At 38.5% G+C, this 20,508-nt stretch overlaps 1 protein-coding gene across 2 annotated transcripts; it reads right to left on the reverse strand.

Annotated features, from left to right (window-relative positions):
• Window positions 1–2,812: 2,812 nt before the first annotated feature.
• Window positions 2,813–19,390, reverse strand: MAT2B (methionine adenosyltransferase 2B). 2 transcript variants are annotated; one of them, XM_043464775.1, is made up of 7 exons: window positions 19,020–19,390; window positions 11,442–11,636; window positions 8,727–8,841; window positions 8,384–8,536; window positions 5,428–5,621; window positions 4,454–4,567; window positions 2,813–3,945 (listed from the first exon to the last, which is right to left on the reverse strand). In XM_043464775.1, exons 1-7 carry the CDS (start codon window positions 19,047–19,049, stop codon window positions 3,775–3,777), a joined length of 972 nt encoding a protein of 323 aa, XP_043320710.1. In that variant the 5' UTR covers window positions 19,050–19,390; the 3' UTR covers window positions 2,813–3,774. The 2 variants fall into 2 exon arrangements, with proteins under 2 accessions (XP_043320710.1, XP_043320709.1); XM_043464774.1 differs by lacking the exon at window positions 19,020–19,390 and adding an exon at window positions 16,394–16,574.
• Between the last annotated feature and the right edge of the window lie 1,118 nt (window positions 19,391–20,508).

Below are 20,508 nucleotides of genomic sequence, written 5' to 3' on the forward strand. Positions count from 1 at the left end.
TTGATAGCTCAGCTGGTAAAGAATCCGCCTGCAATGCAAGAGACCCCGGTTCAATTCCTGTGTCGGGAAGATCTGCTGAAGAAGGGACAGGCTACCCACTCCAGTATTCTTGGGTTTCTCTTGTGGCTCAGCTGGTAAAGAATCCACCTGCAATGCAGGAGACCTGGGTTTGATCCCTGGATTGAGAAGACCCCCTAGAGAAGGGAAAGGCTATTCATTCCAGTATTCTGACCCAGAGAATTCCACGGACTGTATAGTCCATGGGGTCGCAAAGAGTTGGACACAACTGAGCAACTTGCACTACCCTCATCCACTGGTTTCAACGTAAATTCTAACTACAAAAAATGAGTTCTGCAGTCAATAACCCTCATTATTTGTTCAACTATCCAATGACTTACGACATACTCAGCACATAAAGTCTGAGGCTGATACAGTGTAAGAAGAAAAAGAAACTATTTCCTGCTCTTCAACAAGCCCAAATGTCTGACTCTTCCTAGGCAAGTTTTAGCATCTCATATTAAAATGTTTTGAAGCCTCCAAGTCCAGTTTACATTTCAAAAGGTAATGTTTTGTGAGTTCTGTAACAAACTAGGGAAAGCCTGCTATAACATTCCACACAAACAACTAAGTGACCCTGCTGTAGACCACAGATTGACAAGCAACACTGTAAACCAAATACATGCACACGACTATAAAGACGCCACACACTCAAAAGCACATCAGTAAGAAACTGATTCAGTCACTGATAAAAGGGAATAAATGCAGCCACAAAAGACTACCAGGCACGTTCTCTTTGGTAATCTGGTACACACTGGGCTGTGGGGGCTGCTGATAGTGCCTCGTGGGCTGGGACGAGGTCCTCCACCAGGTGCAGTGGCCCCCACGGTCACTGGCATCAGGGCCATGGCCTAGGGGTCAGGGATACTCAACTGGCTGACGGAGACCTGTGTGGTGAGGGGCACAGGAGGGGACTTGGTGTGATCCAAGAATGGCTCTTATAAATGACTTGAGCAAATGTTGAAATTAATGGGAGTTATGTTTCTCATTGTCAAAGAAAGTACCTATGAGAAGACAGAAGCTAAATAAACCCTGTGGAGCAACACTAGAACTGGAAGCATCGATGTGAATCATTGATTTCTTTATGTAGAGATGTCAAAAATGTCAAGTCTTCATGAAAGAGAAAAAAAGACTAAGGAACTATTCCAGACTGAAGCTAAAGCAAGTAAGAAATGCCATGAGTAATCCTGGATTGAACAGACTTACAAAGGACATCACTAGGACAACTGATGAAATGTGAATAGGGTCTATGGATTAGAGGAGATCATTGTATTGATGTTATCTTCTCGACTTCGATGCTTCTATTATAGAGATATGTGGACATGTATTCTTACCTTTAAAAAACACACTTAAGTTTAGATCCTAAGTAGGTGATTAGGCATCATGACTCCAACTTACTCTTAAATGGCCCAGGAAAAAAACACATGTATCATGTGTGCATCTGTTTAAAAAAAAAAAAAAGAATAAATGACAGGAAAAATATGGCTAAATGCTGAGAGTTGGGGAATATGGAAAGAGAATTACAGGCATTCTGTGTGGCATTATGGCAACTTTTCTGAGACTGAAATTTCAAACTGAACAGGGGAAAAAAAGGACATTCTCTGTAACTATATAAATCCCAAGGTATTTTAAATGAAAAAAGCAACACACAAAAAAACTAAGTGTAGTAAAATATGTATTTTGCTATTTAAATAAAAAAGGGATGCTGAGAGTATAAACATAGAGTAACATGCCAGATCTGAACTACATTGATTTCTTCCACTGATGAAAAAGTTGGGGTTTAAAGGGGATCAGTTCTGGCTAGAGAAGAAAAGATTTTTTTTTAATGTGAAAATCTGAATTGAGTACTATGTGAAGTAAAGTGTAACTCAGGAAAAAAAACAAACCCAGAATGCTTCAGTACTTGCCAAATACAAGTCCCAGGCTGGTTACCTCAGAAGGACCTGAAGAACATTTAAAACTACATTAGCAGGTCATCAGTTTCAGAAATTCTATTTCAGTGGGTCCAGCATAGCACTCAGGTAGCAGTAAAATTTCCCCGCTGCTGCTGCTACTAAGTCACTTTAGTCGTGTCCGACTCTGTGTGACCCCATAGACGGCAGCCCACCAGGCTCCCCCGTCCCTGGGATTCTCCAGGCAAGAACACTGGAGTGGGTTGCCATTTCCTTTTCCAATGCATGAAAGTGAAAAGTGAAAGTGAAGTCACTCAGTCATGTCCAACTCTTAGCGACCTCATAGACTGTAGCCTACCAGGCTCCTCCATCCATGGGATTTTCCAGGCAAGAGTACTGGAGTGGGGTGCCATTGCCTTCTCCCTAGTTCCTAATAAAACATAACATGGTTTGGGAACTGAGGCTTTAACCAGATCACCCAGACCTGATCCCCTCTAAGCCCCAGATTCTAAGTAAATTAGAAATAGTTTTTGCCCAATGAGATAAGATTATAATCTAGGGAAAGAATACTTCACAAGTGAAATCAGAAAATCTGAACACCGGGTTTGTACTAACTCTGAATAGAAGCCAAGGCTCACCTGTTATTCTTTCTTTCTGCTTCCTTATTAAGGACAAAAAATACTGTTGAGGTCAGAGTAACCTGACTATTACTTGGTACAGAAAACACATTCAAATACCCTGCATTAATCAGAAGGAACATTCTTTGTAAATATATTACAAGAGTACAGCTATTTACTTTTCATTAAGAAAAATCAGTGGGTACAAGTAAATACAGTGTCTGTAACATTCTAGATTTCACGTGGTAGATTCACCAGGGCTCATTTTATTACTGTGCTTTGTATTTTAATGTACATTAACTATATTCTGCATCAGATAAGAAGGTGATTTTACATGATAAAAAGGAAATTTTAAAAATTATAGCAACAAAACAGTTTAGATATCTGGTCCTTACATTTCAAAAAAGAGAAGTAAATACGAGAAAACTAAGCATTACCATGCCAGCAGTATGTATTTATTATTATTCATGAATGGTCAAGACTTACAAGGCCCATTACTATTAGTATAACCACACATATGAAATATCACTTAGTGACATGGAGTGAAAAGGACAGTTTCATATATATTTAAAAAATACATATACATACACATACACACAGTCTCTCTCTCTCAAACATTCACCGTTCACTGCTACAAAAGCAGGAGGTATCAAGCTGCAGGAGTTCCAATATACATAACATGTTGAAATATCTCAAGCATAAAAACTGCACTTAGGTTGCAAAAATAAAGTTTCTTTCTTCAAACATTTTGATCTGAGCTCAAGCAAAGCAAACATGAACACCAATGATTTGTATCCTATTTAACACAATTTAAAACATAAAAGGATAAACAGTTGTAAAAGTCCTGAAAATGTAGAGGTTATTTATAGGAATGAACAATGCATTTCTTCCCCCTCCCCCAAAAAAAGTCTACAGCAGACGTGTTTCATCCTGGCTCTCAAATACTTGAAAATCATAATTTACTATATTCACACAGCAAATTGAGGCAGAACAAAATGAGAAAATCATTACTTCAAACAAGGCATTATTGCCCTTAAGTTTCCCTAGACAATTCACTAGTGCAAGAGCATCATTTACCTGAAAGATCATGAATCACAATTGAAGAGCACTCATACAAAACTATTTCCTTTTTTCTTTAAAAAGTGCCATGACTTCTTGACTTCTCGTTTTAAAAAACCACCACCACCACCCCCACCACCACACATACACTAATGAAAGACCGTCTGTCTCCATCTCTTGTCAATGAGGAAAGGCCAGAGTGACTCTTTGATTCCAATTCGGAATGGTGTTCGCTGGCCAATGCCCAAGGTCTCCAATTTGGAGCAATCAAGCTGAGCATTTCTCGGACGTTGTGCTCCTACGACAGGGCTGTCAGTTATCTTTAAAATAAACACACAAAATCAAAAATAAATGAGAAGTCCCATGATGAGGTTTTACATTCTCTATTTCCTTTTGCCCTCAGTGCAAGAAATATGATTTGATTGCTAGAAAAATAAATAAAACATCTGCCGCAATCAAGAAAACACTTTTTCTATAAACTTCACCAATACACATGGGCTCCTTTTTACACAGCAATTTAGAGAAAATTAACAATAGAAACTGCCAACATATAAGCAAAGTTCACTTTGATTAGTGCTGGAAAATAAAGTTATCCAATACTTTTAAACAACAAGAAAAATGTTATCCATAGAACACAACAGTGATGGACCTGGACTTCCAAGAAGTAAGAAGGCTACCTGTTTGTCTGTCTGTTTCGGCCAAGTACAGCTTGAAGGATCTTAGGTACCTGATCGAGGATTGAGTTGGCCTCAGCGGTAAAAGTGCCAAGTCCCAACCACTGGACTGCCGGGGAATGCCCAAGTGAGGTTCTAAATGCCGTGTACTCACCGGTCTTAAGTGGCTGCTGGGGAGGTTGAAGGCATCTGCAATTGCACACGCCATTTCATACTTAGTCATCTGCTCGTTCCCGGACCAGTGAAAGGTTCCCTTAATTGATGGATCCTGACAAGGACACAAATAGTTCAAACTGGTTTCAAACTTTCTGAGTGGAGTGGAACAGCAACTGTGACGAGACAACTAACTTAAACAGGTCCAGGAAATATGACGTACTGTATCTTTCTGGAATGCTCTACACAAGATATCTAAAATCAAATTCCTATAAATCTCCCCAGTTAAAAATGGAAAATCAGTTTCTAGAATTTAGCTGTAAGGATTTTTTTTTTAAATAAATTGCTAGTGGCTCTGATTTTATTTAGTGGAAATCCTAAAATGATCACAGATTTTTATGAAACACAGACCAATTCAACTAGCATTTTCAATTATCCTAAGAAGCTAACACCAAAACTTAACAGAACCATTTTTCAGGATGTTAGTTAATTGTAACAGCCTTAAATATTGTCATGGTATGTATTTTTTAAAAATATATAAATTTTGATGCATTAAAAAAACCAGTCATGCTACTATAAATATTCTAAAGTAACTCAGTCTCTAAGTTTTCTTTCTGTAGATATTCTATTTAGCTCTAACTTTTTCAAATACTTAAAATGAACTATTGTTCAAATATCTAAAATAATTATAACTTATTCTTACAGTGGCTGAAATGATTAAGGTTATTCTGTGCCACTACCTAGATCTTAAATAGACATTACTTAAGACAGGCTTCTTACAAGACATCAGGCAAAGAAAAATACAAGTTTTCAGTTATCTTGCAGTAAGAGAATGACAAATGGAGTCTATAGTATTTGAGAAATAAAATCAAATATAACAGCATAAAAGTTTTTATTATTCATAAATACAGCTACTATCCAACTACTTTTGCTTGGTGTCCTTGTAAATTTTGAAAAAAGCACTTCGGTTCTCACCAGCATCCTCTTCTCTGCTAGCTGACGGCACACGGTGGCCACGTCTTTGACGTGCGTGGGGAACCGCTGTTGCCAGTGGTCCATGTTGGCGGACTTGTTGCTGAACTGCACTTTATCAAACATAATAGTCACGGCACTTTCCTCAAGCCTTTCAACTTCTCCATACAGAACAGGAATTCTCAAAACAGCAGCTCCTAGAGAGTGATAAAAGCAGGTAACATTTCAAAGCTCACTGGTTCTTAAGTCTTGCTGTAAGATCAGAGTGTGTGGATTTAAGATACATTATCACAGAAAACATGAAATATACCAGAATGACACAGCTCACCTATTTAAACAAATGTGATCTGGAGTATTTTTAAATGTCTCTGTCATGTGGGGTATTTTTATAATTATATAATTTTTTCATTATTGTGGCCATTAAAAATAAAACTGATCATGACAATTTCAACAAGTTTTTCCTAGTCCCTGATTATTCCTAGATTTAAAAAATGCAATAAAGGACATTTTGGGGACAAAATTCCTACACAGATTGTGTATTGCATTAATGCTACATTTCCTAGGTGTAATAACTGCATTGTAATTATGTGAAGAACATCCTTGTTGAAGATACATGGTGAAGTAGTTTGGGCTCAAATTCAATGAGTTCAGGAAAAAAATAGTGTACATGTAAAACATGTGGCAAAATATTAACAACTGGAGAAATCTGTATAAAGGGTATATGAGTGTTCACCACATAGTCCTTGAAATCACTGACTAAGGAATGATGAGGTATTTTATGTTGGTCAATACTGAGGGGTTATAACAGACTAGATAATTTACAATAATTGAAATTCAACGAAAACTATTTTAAATTAACTTACTAAAGAGCTGGGCAGATGACTTCTGAGTAACACAGGTTTGAACAGTGTGGTTCCATTTATATGCAACTTTTTTCATGCAGAATATCATGTATAAGATGTACTGAAGTGGATAGGCTATCCTTACATAGGCATAAGGTGAGTGATATTTAATATAAGGTTCATGTGCTTGTTTCGTAACTTCGTTTTTAAAGAGTTACATTACCATACAGTACGTCTTGTCCCTCTTGTAACTAGAAAAACTCTGTATCAATCTATCATCACAGGTGAGTGGTTTTTAAAAAGAAAACTAACAGTATTTAGCTGTATTATGAATGACTGCAATACCAATGCCAATAGTTTTATAATGATTCATCCACTAGTGTATAGGCGAGGCTACCATGAAGCAATCGTTACTGGTTACACTGGCTACCATTTATGGCTTCTTCCTTACTGATTCCTGAATCATATTTGTAAATAAATATAAATTTCTTCTCAGATTATCTTCATTTTTGATGTGTAGTCTTAGTAATACATGACACGTATAGTGTTTTGCACCATATAAAACAACACTATTGTAGTTACTGACAATTCATCTTGTAAACAAATGAGGTAAACTTACAGTGTTGACACAATACTATATGTAATTTCTCTTATGATTTTCTTAATGTTTTCTTCTCTCAAGATTACTTTAGGAATAGTATATAATACACATAACACAATATATGTGTAAATTGACTCTTTATGTTTTAGTAAGGCTTGGGACAAGAGCTGCTGTTTAGTTTTAGTTTAACTGTTTGCTAAGTTGTGTCTGACTTTTTTGCGACCCCATGGACTGTAGCCCACCAGGTTCCTCCATCCACGGGATTTCCCAGGCAAGAATACTGGAATGGGGTGACAGTTCCTACTCCCAGGGATCTTCCTGACCCAGGGATCGAACCTGCATCTCCTGTTTTGGCAGGAGGGTTCTTCACCACTGAGCCACCAGGGAAGCCCCTCTGTCAAGAGTAGGCTGTGAGCAATTAAGTTTCTGGAGAGTCTAAAGTTACATATGGATTTCCGACTACACAGGGGTTGGCAACACTAATCCCGGAGCAGTACAAGGGTCAGCTGTATACTAATATATATTCAAAGACAATTTCCAAAGTATAATTTATAATAATAATAATAATAAAAAACCCTAGGTGTTAAAATGGTATGAATAGTAGGGGATGTTTCTCAAGGATGTAGTACAGTCTAAGGCAGTAGTTTCAGTGCAAAGGATCATTAAATCAGATATTATGCAGCCACTGATATGAAAAAGATATCCTAGAGATGGCTCCATAAGAAATGAAATGCATGTATGTGGGGGGAGAAAAATCAGGTTATAAAACAGTATGCACATATGTTTAGAAATCCACAAAAAATACTTTCATAACCACACTTAGTGCTTCTCTGAGGAAGCACTGTAAGAGAATTCTACAGCTTTAGATTTTTAAAAAAAATTTTTAAGGAGGTTTTTTTTAATAATTAACACATTAATGTGTGTGTATATAAACACATAGGAAAAAAGAAAAACCATACAAATGACTGTGGATATACAAACACAAGAAAAAGGAAAAACCATACAAATGACAGAATACTGCAATCTAAGAAAAATGATACTGATCTTTTTTTTTTGAACGATTACAAAAACCTGATTTATTTTCTATCTCTAATGGTATTGATGTACACACTGACACTGGAAATGGTCTGAAGGGATTCATAAATTCTTCAGGATTTCAAAAATTCTTGTTTTTCTTGTTAACTACATTTCCTAGTTTTCTCCAATGGATTTATGTTACTTGACTACTTAAAAAAAAAAACAAAAAAACAGGAACTTCCCTGGTGGTCCAGTGGTTAAGAATCCGCCTTCCACTTCAGGAGATGCGGGTTCAATCCCAGGTCCAAGAACTAAGATCCCACATGACACAGAGCAACTAAGACCATACATCATAACTAAGACCCGGCACAGCCAAATAAAGAAAAATAACTAAATAAATATTTTAAAAATTAAGATACAGACACACATACACACAAGTCTTAAACAAAAAGGAATCCTCAAAAAGAGTCAGGGAGCTAACTAAAGAGATGTGTCTTACCTAAATTGTTCTCCAGGACGGCCTTCTCTCCTTCTAATTTTGTTTTGCCATATAGATTTAGGGGATTTGGTATGTCTTCCTCTCTATAAGGTGGGTTTGTTCCATCAAAAACATAATCAGAGCTAATGTAGATTAGAAATGCTCCAATTGCAGCTACAAAAAAAAAAAAAGAGAGAGAAAACAATCTATTAAATTACTACACAACCTGACGCTTTACTGGAATTTGTAACAGCTTATTCATTAAAAGTGTAACAAATTTCTTACAAGCCATCTACAAAAGTTTAATATTTGCACACACAGCGATCACTTAATTTTTATGAAGATTTTATAAAGTTGTCATTACCTGCTTCCTTTGCTAAATTCCCAGAAGCATTCACGTTAAGTTGAGAAGCAGCATCTGGGTGATTTTCTACAACATCTGGCCTTCTCTCTGCTGCACAATGTACGATGACATGAGGCTAGAAGTTAAGCATTGATGTGTTTTTAGCCCAAAAAGGAATAAAAACAGAAGAACTATAGCCTTCCAACAGTAAATTAATTCATAGAAAAATGTTTATTAATAAACATTCCTTCAACTAAAGAATCATTCTAATTTTTAATGTGGTTTTGTCACACTTCCCTTTTTCAACGTTCAAACTTCCTTAAAAATATATGTAGGCCCTGAGAAGGAAAAGAGCAATCAAGCAATCCCCAGGCAAAATCAGACAAAACTCTGGGGCAACAACCAGGCTTCTAAATCAAAATAAACTTCATCCCCTCACCTGAGCAGGAGAAAAGGGCAATCATTTATGTCATTCATATGACCTAAACAGTTAAGTATGTGGGAAAGGGAGAGGAATAGCAATTACAAATTAAATTCATAAATTCTAATCTCTTAAATCCATCATTTAAAGAAAATTAAGCATCCATAAAAACTATATTGCCAGTTAAGTATTTAAGTATGCCACCTATATGCTAAGCAGTGTGTGAGGATCAAGGATTTCACAATCTAATGGAAAAAATGGGTATGTAAAGAGACCATTTCAATACTGTATGACATGAAGGTCCTTGGTAGAGACCGGGCATCTACTTCCCAGGGGAGCTGAGTCAGAGTTAAGATTTGGGAAGACCAGTAATCAGAAGGGCTCATGTACCCACACACGAAACTTCCTCCTTCTCAGAAACTGCTTGAAGAAGCATGACCTGAAAGTTGCTGTCAAACTTACATATGCATAAGCTGGGATGGTTCTTAAAATGTGCAGTCCCAGGCTCTACCATAGGCTTACTGAATGAAAATCTCTGGGAGTGAGACATAAGAACAAGTTTTCCAAGTGATTCTGATGCAATGTTCTTTGGGTCATATTTTTACAAAGAACCTGAATTCCTGATTTCACCTCTTACTCAGAGTTGTAACAGAACCTAATTCTTTCTGTAACTTTTCTGTGACCATGGCCAACGAGTTGTTTAACCTCTCTGAGCCTCTGTGATCTCTAAAATGGAAATGAGTCCCTTGGACTGCAAGGAGATCAAACCAGTCAATGCTAAAGGAAGTCAACCTTGAATATACAGTAATAGGACTGATGCTGAAGCTGAAGCTCCAATATTCTGGCCACCTAATGCAAACAGCCGACTCACTGGAAAAGACCCTGATCCTGGGAAAGATTGAAGGCAGGAGAAGAAGGGGGCAACAGAGAATGAGATGGTTGGATAGTATCACCAACTCAATGGACATGAGTTTGAGCCAATTCTGGGAGAGAGTGAAGGACAGGGAAACCTGTCCTTCAGATGTGCTGTAGGCAATGGGGGTCACTAAGTCGGCAACTAAACAACAAAAACAGATATGAGAACATCTATTGTGCAGTGACGTAAGGTTAACAGATACTATTTTCAAAAGGATTTGCAGCGGAAGGAGAGGATGGACAAAATCGAGAGAGTAGCAATGACAGATATACCACCATGTGTAAAATAGCTAGCTAATGCGAAGCTGCTATATAACATAGGGAGCACCGCTCTGTGACAACCTTAACAAGTAGAAATGGGGTGGGTGGCTCAAGAGGGGGGGATAGACACACACACACACCGCTGATTTGTGTAGTTTTACTGCAGAAATGAACACAACTCTGTAAAGCAATTATCCTCCAGTTAAAAAAAAAAAAAAAAAAGCAAATATTTTTACCCTCAAAACAAGAAAAGGATTTGCATAGAAAGTGGTTCTTAGAAGAGTAATTCACAAACAGAAGCTTTTTACAAAATACTTCATTTTCTGCCTTTTGTTAATCTCAACCTATTTTTTTAAGGATGACATACTTTTCTATCCCCCCCCCCAAAAAAAAATGTGCACTGTATACTATTGTTGCTTAATAGGTTAAAAGCTTAAGTACTATAACTTCCTTGAGAACAACAGTTTTTATATCACCCAGACAGAATCACTGCAGATGGTGACTGCAGCCATGAAATTAAAAGACGCTTGTTCCTTGGAAGAAACACTATGAACAACCTAGACAGCATACTGAAAAGCACAGATACTGCTTTGCCAACAAAGGTCCGTCTAGTCAAAGCTATGCTTTTTCCAGGAGTCACGTATGGATGTGAGAGTTGGACTATAAAGAAAGCTGAGCTCCGAAGAATTGATGCTTTTGAACCGTGGTGTTAGAGAAGACTCTTGAGAGTCCCTTGGACTGCAAGATTAAACCAGTCCATCCTAAAGGAAATAGTCCTGAATGTTCATTGGAATGACTGATGCTGAAGCTGCAACTCCAATACTCTGGCCACCTGATGCAAAGAGCTGACTCATTGGAAAAGACCCTGATGCTGGGAAAAGACTGACGGCAGGAGGAGAAGGGGACGACAGAGGATGAGATGGTTGGATGGCATCACCGACTCAATGGACATGAGTCTGAGTAGGCTCTGGGAGTTGCTGATGGACGGGAAGCCTTGCACGTGGCAGTCCATGGGGTCGCAAAGCGTCAGACATGACTGAGTGACTGAACTGAGACAATTCTTAATAGTTTCTTGCTTACCAGCTGAGCTACCAGGGAAGCCCCTTAATAGTTGACTTATGCGTTAAAATAAACCATACCTGAAAATCATAAATGATGTGATGAACTGCATTAGAATCCAAGAGATTGACCTGCTCAAATTTTGGTCTTGCTCTTCTAAAACCACAGCCAACGGCATGCCAATTATTCTGCTGAAATTCTTTGTACACAGCTCTGCCAAGAAGCCCAGTGGCACCAGTAATGAGAACCCGCCTGTTGGGGATGTTAACTTCCTCCTAAAATGTGAAAGACGAGAAAAGAATTAATTAATTTGAAAATAGCCTTTCAACAAAATTAGCCACCATCTTCATTCACTAAACATTTCAAGTCTGAGTTATCTGCTTCATGTCCCATATAAGTCTTAAGTTAGAACAAAGATCAATCAAACTGCATCAATAAGTATGTCACTTAAGAGAAAGTTTTAATAATCCTTCCCAAGAAAAAGAACCTAAGATGATACAGCAACGAATCACCTAGTCAAACGGATTTAGATTTCCTAACAGTAATAATGGAAAAACTTATTTTTAGGATCAATGATGTCCAAAGTAGTAATAAACATCAACTTTATGTTCTTCCATTTATAAAAATGCAGTTTAAAGCTTACTTATTTCCGCCCTGATCAAATATTAGGGTTATATTCTGCCAACATGTTTCCAAACCGACAGTTTTGCTCTTCAATTTTTAATCTCAAGTTTCCTTTTAAACCTCATTGACTTTATCATACTGTGATATGTCCAAATTAGAGAATTTCATATTTCATAGAAATTTATGTGGAAGAAAAATAAATTTGGTCCTTATAGAACTAACATTCTAAGTTTAACTAAATTGGTAAATATTCCTACATTGACTCTAAATTTACCTATTTAGACCAGTTAAAACTAATAAAACATAAGTAGAGGATAAGAAAAAAATAAATATTTTAAACTGATCTATGTCACTATTGTGAAAAAGGAAAAATTCCTCACACACTGAAATTTAAAAAAGAACTACTATTTAGGAAACAATTCCAATTATCTCTACATAGAAATTTCCCTTCTTCCCAAGATAGGTTAACACCAAATATCCTCACAGATATTTGAATTAAGAAAACACTATTCAAAACAAAAAACAATTTTTATTAGTCTATCAACTTGGAGCCTTTTAAATTTGAAATATTGGTTTAGTCACCTAGTTCTGAGCTGTCAAAAACCTTAAATATACACACAATAACCAAAGATCTTTTTTCCCTAGCCCTTAAGACAGCTAATTGAACAGACTAAGGAAAAAAAAAAAAAAGGGACACCTAAATCAAGTATGTCTATCAAAGGAAAAAGCAGAAATGAAAGGGCTGACAGAAACAGAATAAAAGTAAGTTTTTAAAGATATTTCTTCCTTAATTCACCCCACTTCAAGATGTTTTAGAAGCTGAAGAAAAATTCATCTAGGCTCTCCCTTGCAAAACTTGGCTCTAAGTCAAACAATCTATGCAAACAAAGATTTCAGCCAGCAAAATATTTTCTTTGAATTTTTGGCAAGAAAACAGCCCTGCAATGACTGCAATTGTTAAAGAGGTTAAAACAGGCCAGGTCTAGTAGAGATACAATCAGAAAACAATTTGCACAGGATAAATACCATAAAGATCCCTGGGAAAATACTATGAAAGGCCTATGAGTTGGTTTCCTCTGAGTTTCTCACATCACGCTAAAGAAGGAAAGGAATAGACAGTGGTTCTTGGATCAGTGGTTCACAGGCTTTATTCACCTAGGACAGGAATCAACTGGAAGGCTTTCAGATCCAGGAGATTTGGAACTAGGCCTGATAATTGGCATTTCTAACAAGTTTCCAGGTGGTGTTGATGCTGGTGATTTGGAAACTGAACTTGAGAATTCCAGGAACATCCAAGAACTTCCTAAAGATAGCTCTGACTCAAAACAAATTAAAAAAAACTGCCATCTACCCTTCCAGAAGCAACAACCTCGTTACCCTTTTCCCCTTAAAAAGGAAAACTAGAAAAAGAAGTCAAAGACCAAACACCATGCTTGTAGGAACCACAAAATTACTGAACAGTAAAATAAGATCTCTGTGTACTTCACTGGTGAGTGAGGCACATTTTTTCTTCATTTATCATCTGTTAAATGAAGGAAATAAAGATGCATCTTACAAATGTGTTATGGTTTGGCAGTCTTTTTGGCTTTTCAGCGCATCTTAAAATAAGAGTCCAGATAATCTTATAATTGAGAGCATCTGAGATTTGATGAAATATAGTATTAAGTTACAAACGCAGCGGGGGTCTTTAAGGCATATAATGTTCTTCACTTTAAAAAAGTATGGGTGGTTGCGTGGAGAAGATACAAACCTTGTACAGCCTGGGATGATCTGTAAGCTCCCTGGAAGAAAACAGCCCATGTTACCTAGTGGTCAGATGTCAGTGTGCAATAATTTTCTATATTAAAAGAGCAGAGATCTGAAGTACAAGCATTTTCTGAAACAAGAGATTCTGTACAATCCTCTTCTTGAAAACTCTCATGTGAGAGTTTTCCAAAGCGAGGAACCTTAAATCTAAAGATGTTACAGGTTTTGCCCACAGTAAAAGGAAAAAGGTCGGAATCTATCGTCTAGTCAAATGCATGCTGAATTTTGTCTCAATCCTTTGAACTTAATACTTGGTTTCTTGATGACTAAATTTTATCTTCTCTGCCACAAACTGTGGCATTAAGAAGTTACTTGACTCTACTAATGTAAGTCGCTGGTAAAAGGATGCATTTGGACAGATGATTAAGGCTCTTATAGCTTTACAATCCTACAATTCTAACATTTTCCATATTACCCTTCCCACAGAAGATACCGGAATACACTGAAAAAAGTTTGTTTAAACTAACTTTTCTTCTTTTCACACAGTTCTCTTTAGAGAATCAATAAGCATGTTCTGTCACATTATAGCAGCCAAAACAATAAGTTTTCATTCGGATTGCGAGTTTTTTGGTGGTTGGCAAATAAAATACACATCACTCTGAAATTAATAGAAGTCAAACAAAAATATCTCTATTTTTGAGTCTCTATAAACAGAACTCCACCTGAAGCATCTTCAAGCACAGTTTGATTCTTTTAAAACCAGAGAAATATTCCTCTAAAAATAATTTCGGCTCATTACTCTATAAATTACTTTACTTCTGCCAAACACAAGAATGTCCAAACACCTCAAGGAACTCTAAATGGAGGAACAAAAAGCTGCATAGTTAAACCAAAGCATAATTAAAACCTGAAGATATTCTGTCTTCCTGAAAACTCTATTTCTCAATTTTTATTCTTATGAGTCAAGTATATTAAACATGACTTTAATTTGCATCTACCTCTTCTCCTATCAACTCACAATTTACAGAATTCAGTAACACCAGGTGACCAGATTTATACACACACACACACAAAATGTTTGAAAAAGTAAGTACTAATAAATGAAGTCATCGCTCTTATTATGCCATCAAATCAAATAATAGCAAATTCTAAGGTACAGGACAATAAAAGGCTCTTCCAAAATGATCCAAAACAGTACTCTGGAACAGTGGTTTCTACTTTAGCACACTTGGATTAACGTCTACTAAAAATGTTCTAGAGAAAGTCAAGAGTGAAATATCACAAATATTAAAGTAGGATCTTAAGTTTTAGTGGTAAATATAACTATACTTCGCTATTTTCAGAACCTCTTCAATTTGGCAACATTTCACATTGATTTATTTGATTCTCACAACATTCCCCTAGAGATAGATCTTTGAGTAGACACTCCTGGACTTTGAGAAACTTTTTAAAATACCTAGGTGACACTGGTCTAAACTTCCACTGTCACCCTATTGTACCCCATGGCCAGTAATATGAACAGGAACCACCACAGTTTATTTCTCTAACATAAACTATAAGACAGTTCCACTAGGGAGTTTTAACTCTACAGGTTCTGAGAGAAGCAAATATGTGTCAAGCTTTTGGTTGTGCAATTTGAACGAAGGAAAACGCATTTTCATTTGTCTACTGAACTCACTGTTAAAACTGATTAAGCTTTATACACACACACATGCATACACAGTGCACATATACACATACATATGCAATATACAACTTTAGGGACTCAGCATTGTGTGGGGTACACAGGAGCAAAACAGAGGATCAAACAGCTCATCCATCCTAACTTTACTCCCCAAACCCCAAAATGACTTGAAAACACTAAATATGCTGTATTTTGAAGGTGTAAAAATTTTGCATTCTCAAAAATAGCCATCACTTACACCTTCTCTTATATCCTTAAGATATACTGATCTTGGCATGAACATTCTTCTTACCCCAGTACTAGATATATATCCTATGGACTGACGGGAATACTGAGGGGCCTGGAATGAAATAGAGATCGGGATTTATGAAGGAGGTTTATGCAATCTCTGCAGTGGTTCAAAGCCTGAGACAGTCAAAGAGATTGTATTTGAATCTGCAATCTTACTGAATGAAGTTGGACCAAAGACCTGCTCTCTTATTCTCAAATATCTGTAAAATAGAACAAAACCAGTAATAATTATGAGGACTAAAATAAATAATGCATATAAAGCGCACAACAGTGCCATGTATAAACTTATCTCCAATCCTGTTACTACTTCTGAAAAGCCACCTGGCCCCTCTTTTCTCAGAGATACGAACAGTTAAGATCAAAAAAGACGAACAAAGGATGAAAACGAAATTTAGAAAAAGTCAAGACAGCTCAGAAAACCCCTCTTCGTTCCTGAGAGACTGGAGGCTCGAAAGTGAAACCCGACCTAATCACTTCCTGTCGCAGGGGCTGATAAACAAAACACTGAAGAGTGTGCACCGAGGTAAACAAACTCGGCGGCGCCGCCCTCGTCTCCAGGGGCCTCCGACTCTGGGAGGATGCGTCTGGAAAAACACTCGAGCCCCCGCCACCAGACTCTTCCCGCTCTGCGCACTCGGTTACCACGAGACGTCTCCCCACCCGCAACACCCGGGCCAACTCCCTCACCTCCACCAACCGGCAGTCCCCGGGAACAAAGTGGATAGAGAGCTCTTTCTCCCGGCCCACCATGCCCGCCGTCTTTGCGCTGTCGTAGTCGCCGCCGCCGCCGCGACCGCCACTTCCTTCAGCCCGAGATCGCGGCGGGCCGCAGCTCCAAACCCCCCCTGGGCCCGCCTACCCTAGGTCCGGGCCAGCCCCCTTTCACCGCTTCCGGCTTCCGCCGCCAAGACCGCGCCTCCTGATTGGCCACGCTCCGCCGACGCCCCTGAAAGGGGGCGGACGCGCTCGGGACGCTCCCAGCCCACGCGCCAACTCTTAAAGGGATACACGAAACAAAGGCCCTGGTCTTAAACTGGGAATACGAGTTTTGTTTTGGGGCCGGAGGGGGACACGGGGGGCGGGGGTCAAGAATATTTTGTGTGTTCTTCCTTCTCGACTAGGTAAGGAGTGAATTGGATCGCCCAGACTATGTGCGGTGTCTAAGAATCAACTGAGCACATGATACCTAAAGCGGGATGGAGGTGATGGTGGTGTAGTCGCTAAGTCGTGTCCGACTCTTGCGATTCCATGGACAGAGGAGCCTGGCAGTCTACCGTCCATGGGGTTCTCCAGGCAAGAATACTGGAGTGGCTTGCCTTTTTCTTCCCCAGGGGAATCTTCCCAACCCAGGAATCGAACCCGGGTCTCCTGCATTGTGGGCGGATTCTTTACCAACTGAGCTACAAGGGAAACTCTTAAAGCGGGATGAAACACTTTCAAGTCTTGGTGGGAGGGGTGAAGCGGAAGAGGAGACTGCACAACGCTTCTGTATCTATTGATCATTAAAAGTTTTTCTTGAGAGCTTGAGAGAGAGACTGGAATAAAAACAAAAGTGTTGATATCTGCGTCATTAACACTTAAAGAACCCATTTGTCTTTCTGGCATGCCAGAAAGTAGTACGCACGAAATTCCGAACGTGTCACACTCTTCTTAACTAGTTAAAAATAAAAACACGTAGGGGGCTGGGGGACGAATTATTTGGCTGCCCCTTCAAAACAAGGATTTTCGGACTTTTATCAGTAATTGCTGAATGAGTTATTGTAGGAGCCTGGCGGGGTACAGTCCATGGGGTCGCAGTCAGACACAACTTTGCGACTAAACAACAATAACTGGGACTCTACATTCTAGTGAACTTTTAACCCGAGTCAAGATCAGCCTTTGAGAAGCACTGCCTTACAGGTTGCAGCGTCAAGCTACGCTAGGCGAAACTCCACTACCAAGAAAAGTAAAGGAACTAGGAGAAGAGAGTCTTGCTGAACCTTCCACCACCTGGGTTACGCTTTTTTTCAAGTGACAGATCAGAAGCGGCCCTAGTAGGCAACTGCAACTCATTTCCAGTTCAAACCCGAAAAGTTGCCTGTGAAATTTATTCGCAAAAAACCCGAGTATGGATCGCACAGGTTTTGCCAAATTTTAACGTAAATCTGTACTGTTCTTGTCCAGACACGCAGGATACCAAAGCCTTTAAAGTCGCCCACAAACGTGATTACTGCTTGGGTCTTTCTAAAACATATTTTCATAAACCTTTTTTGGTTTAACCTTAGAGCTCAACACTAAGCAGCCTTTAAAAATTTTTTTTTCCACGTCTGAGTCCGGTGACTTTCTTTCCTACCCAACCCCCAACAAGAACTCATTTCCTAGTTACTTTAAGAATAAAGTTTCTTTGGAACTGCAACAAGAGAGACTGAAGCTTCACACTTTTCTATTTTTGTTTTACTACAGGCTGTTAATCAATTTAGCATTATTTAGAGTCCTTGAGAGAAACCCTCCTACGGGAAACCATGCATAATTTGCAAACAACAAAGAAATGGTGTGGGTGTTGGGGAAGCAGATTCAAGATCCTCTTGATCGTTTTTTAAAAGAAATTTTTGTGAAGTTTCTAGTTGAAGCGGTAATGCAATCTAATCTTTCCAGAAAAAAAAAAAATTCTGTCCTACTTGAAGACGATTTAAGGACTTGCATATACAATTAGCATTTTGATTCTCAGAGCAGCCTTACCTGGAGTGAGGAACAAAAAGTTTACTTGCCTACATTTGAGGATCTGGTTTAATATTTGCCAGATAAAACTTGGGTATGGGTCTGGGGGCACATCTTCGTACATGGGTTTTAATCATCTTTTTTAAAAATGGAAGTTTCTACATGAATAAAAATGCCATTGTTATACAGACAATATCCAAGTTCCTGTGGTGGCTAAGTCTATAAATTTAAATAGAGCAATCTAGAGATAAAAAAGTTAGGTTAGCAGGTTCATTTCTTGCCAAGACAAAGAAAGCCTGGAGCACCCAACTATAGATAAAAGCATTATTTCTATAGAACCTTCATCTACATGAATGCATTTTAATCTGGTTAAGTGAAACTGCTGTTTTGGGCTGTTTTTTTCAATTGAGACTTAGCTGAGCTCTCCATACAGGGTCAATAATTAAAGCTGTTTAATTATTCCAAGTCCCAAAGTTATAAATCTTAAAGAAATGAATGACACTTAAAAAAAAAAACACACCCTTTTCGGCTTTTACGTTCCCAGACGTTCACTGGGATTCTTGTTAAGAAACTCTATAAAACTCCAGACTGCTTTTCTTGAATAGCTCACTCTTACCTGTTCCATGTTCTCCGGCATTTCAGGCATGATTCCACAATTATCTGAGGAAAAAGATTTGAGATGGGTTTCAGCCTCTGCCTCCTCGGGCCGGGTCTTTGTTCTGCCTGCAGAGAGCGCAGGCACAGGAAAACGTGAGCCACAGCTTCACTCGACCTTTGAAATTAGCATTTTGAGTCGGATCCCAGAATCTCGTGCAGCATTCCACATTGCAGTAAACTGGCAGCTGATTCCCCGTGACAGTCTTGAAAATACCCAATGAGAAGTTTCATGTTGTACTGCCAGCCAAATAAGGTCCATTATCAAAACCATTAAATGGAGAACCAACTTAGAAAGAAATATAGATACAACCACAAAAAGCCTCCTGTGGAGACTTGTTGCAATTTTCTCTTGCGAAAGAAAAGCAAGAGCCAGCAGTTGGAAAGCACGCAGGCCATGCAATTGATTCCTATTCTGAAATAATTTATTGAGTTATGTCTGATTACAACAGAATCCGTTCGGTAAAGTTCTCCAGTGCTTTCTAATTAATGATTTCAAAAGACCGGTAAAAGGCACTGGTGGTAACAATACGCAGATGTTAAAAACCAACAGGTTATTTCCATTAACATGTCCTGCCTATTTGAGGAAATGGTGGGTGGAGTAGCTTTAAATTTGGCTGAACTTTAAGGACTGCTATTTCCCGTGATTCCCAGACTTACCAGCACCATACAATATATGAAACAAAATCAAGTGAAGCCTAGCAACCCTATTTTTAAAGTTTAAAGGGTATTGAATATACTCAGCTAAATTTTGAACCACCATTCTGGATTAAGGCTTTGTAACAATTTAACAACCAACAAAAAAATTGCCATTCAGGTACTTCCTGGGTGTTCCAGTGGTTAAGACTTCCGAATTCCAATGGAGGGGTTGAGAGTTCTTAGCTACACCTTCAGTTCAGTTCAGTTCAGTCACTCAGTCATGTCCGGCTCTTTGCGACCCCATGAATCGCAGCGCGCCAGGCCTCCCTGTCCATCACCAACTCTGGGAGTTTACTCAAACTCATGTCCATCCAGTCGGTGATGCCATCCAGCCTTAGCATGTAGCTAAGATCCTACATGCCTCAGGGTCAAAAGACCAAAACATAAAAACCAGAAGCAATATTGTAACAAATTCAATAAAGGTTTTTTTAAAAGTTGCCATTCATGTAGAGCTTTAGAAAAAGGTGACTTTTTATAACCTACTCCTATAAAGCACCTGGTAAACTGTATGAGGCATGTAGAGGGTCCGTAAGTGATGAAGAACGTACAGTTTTAAAAAATTGATGAATTAAAGTTCATCCAATACTTCGGCCACCTGATGCAAAGAGCTGACTCATTTGAAAAGACCCTCATGCTGGGAAAGATTGAGGGCTGGAGGAGAAGGGGACGACAGAGGATAAGATGGTTGGATGGCATCACCGACTCAATGGACATGAGTTTGGGTAGGCTCCGAGAGTCGGTGATGGACAGGG

Source organism: Cervus canadensis, chromosome 4 (genome assembly GCF_019320065.1).
Source record: "Cervus canadensis isolate Bull #8, Minnesota chromosome 4, ASM1932006v1, whole genome shotgun sequence".
NCBI lineage: Eukaryota > Metazoa > Chordata > Mammalia > Artiodactyla > Cervidae > Cervus > Cervus canadensis.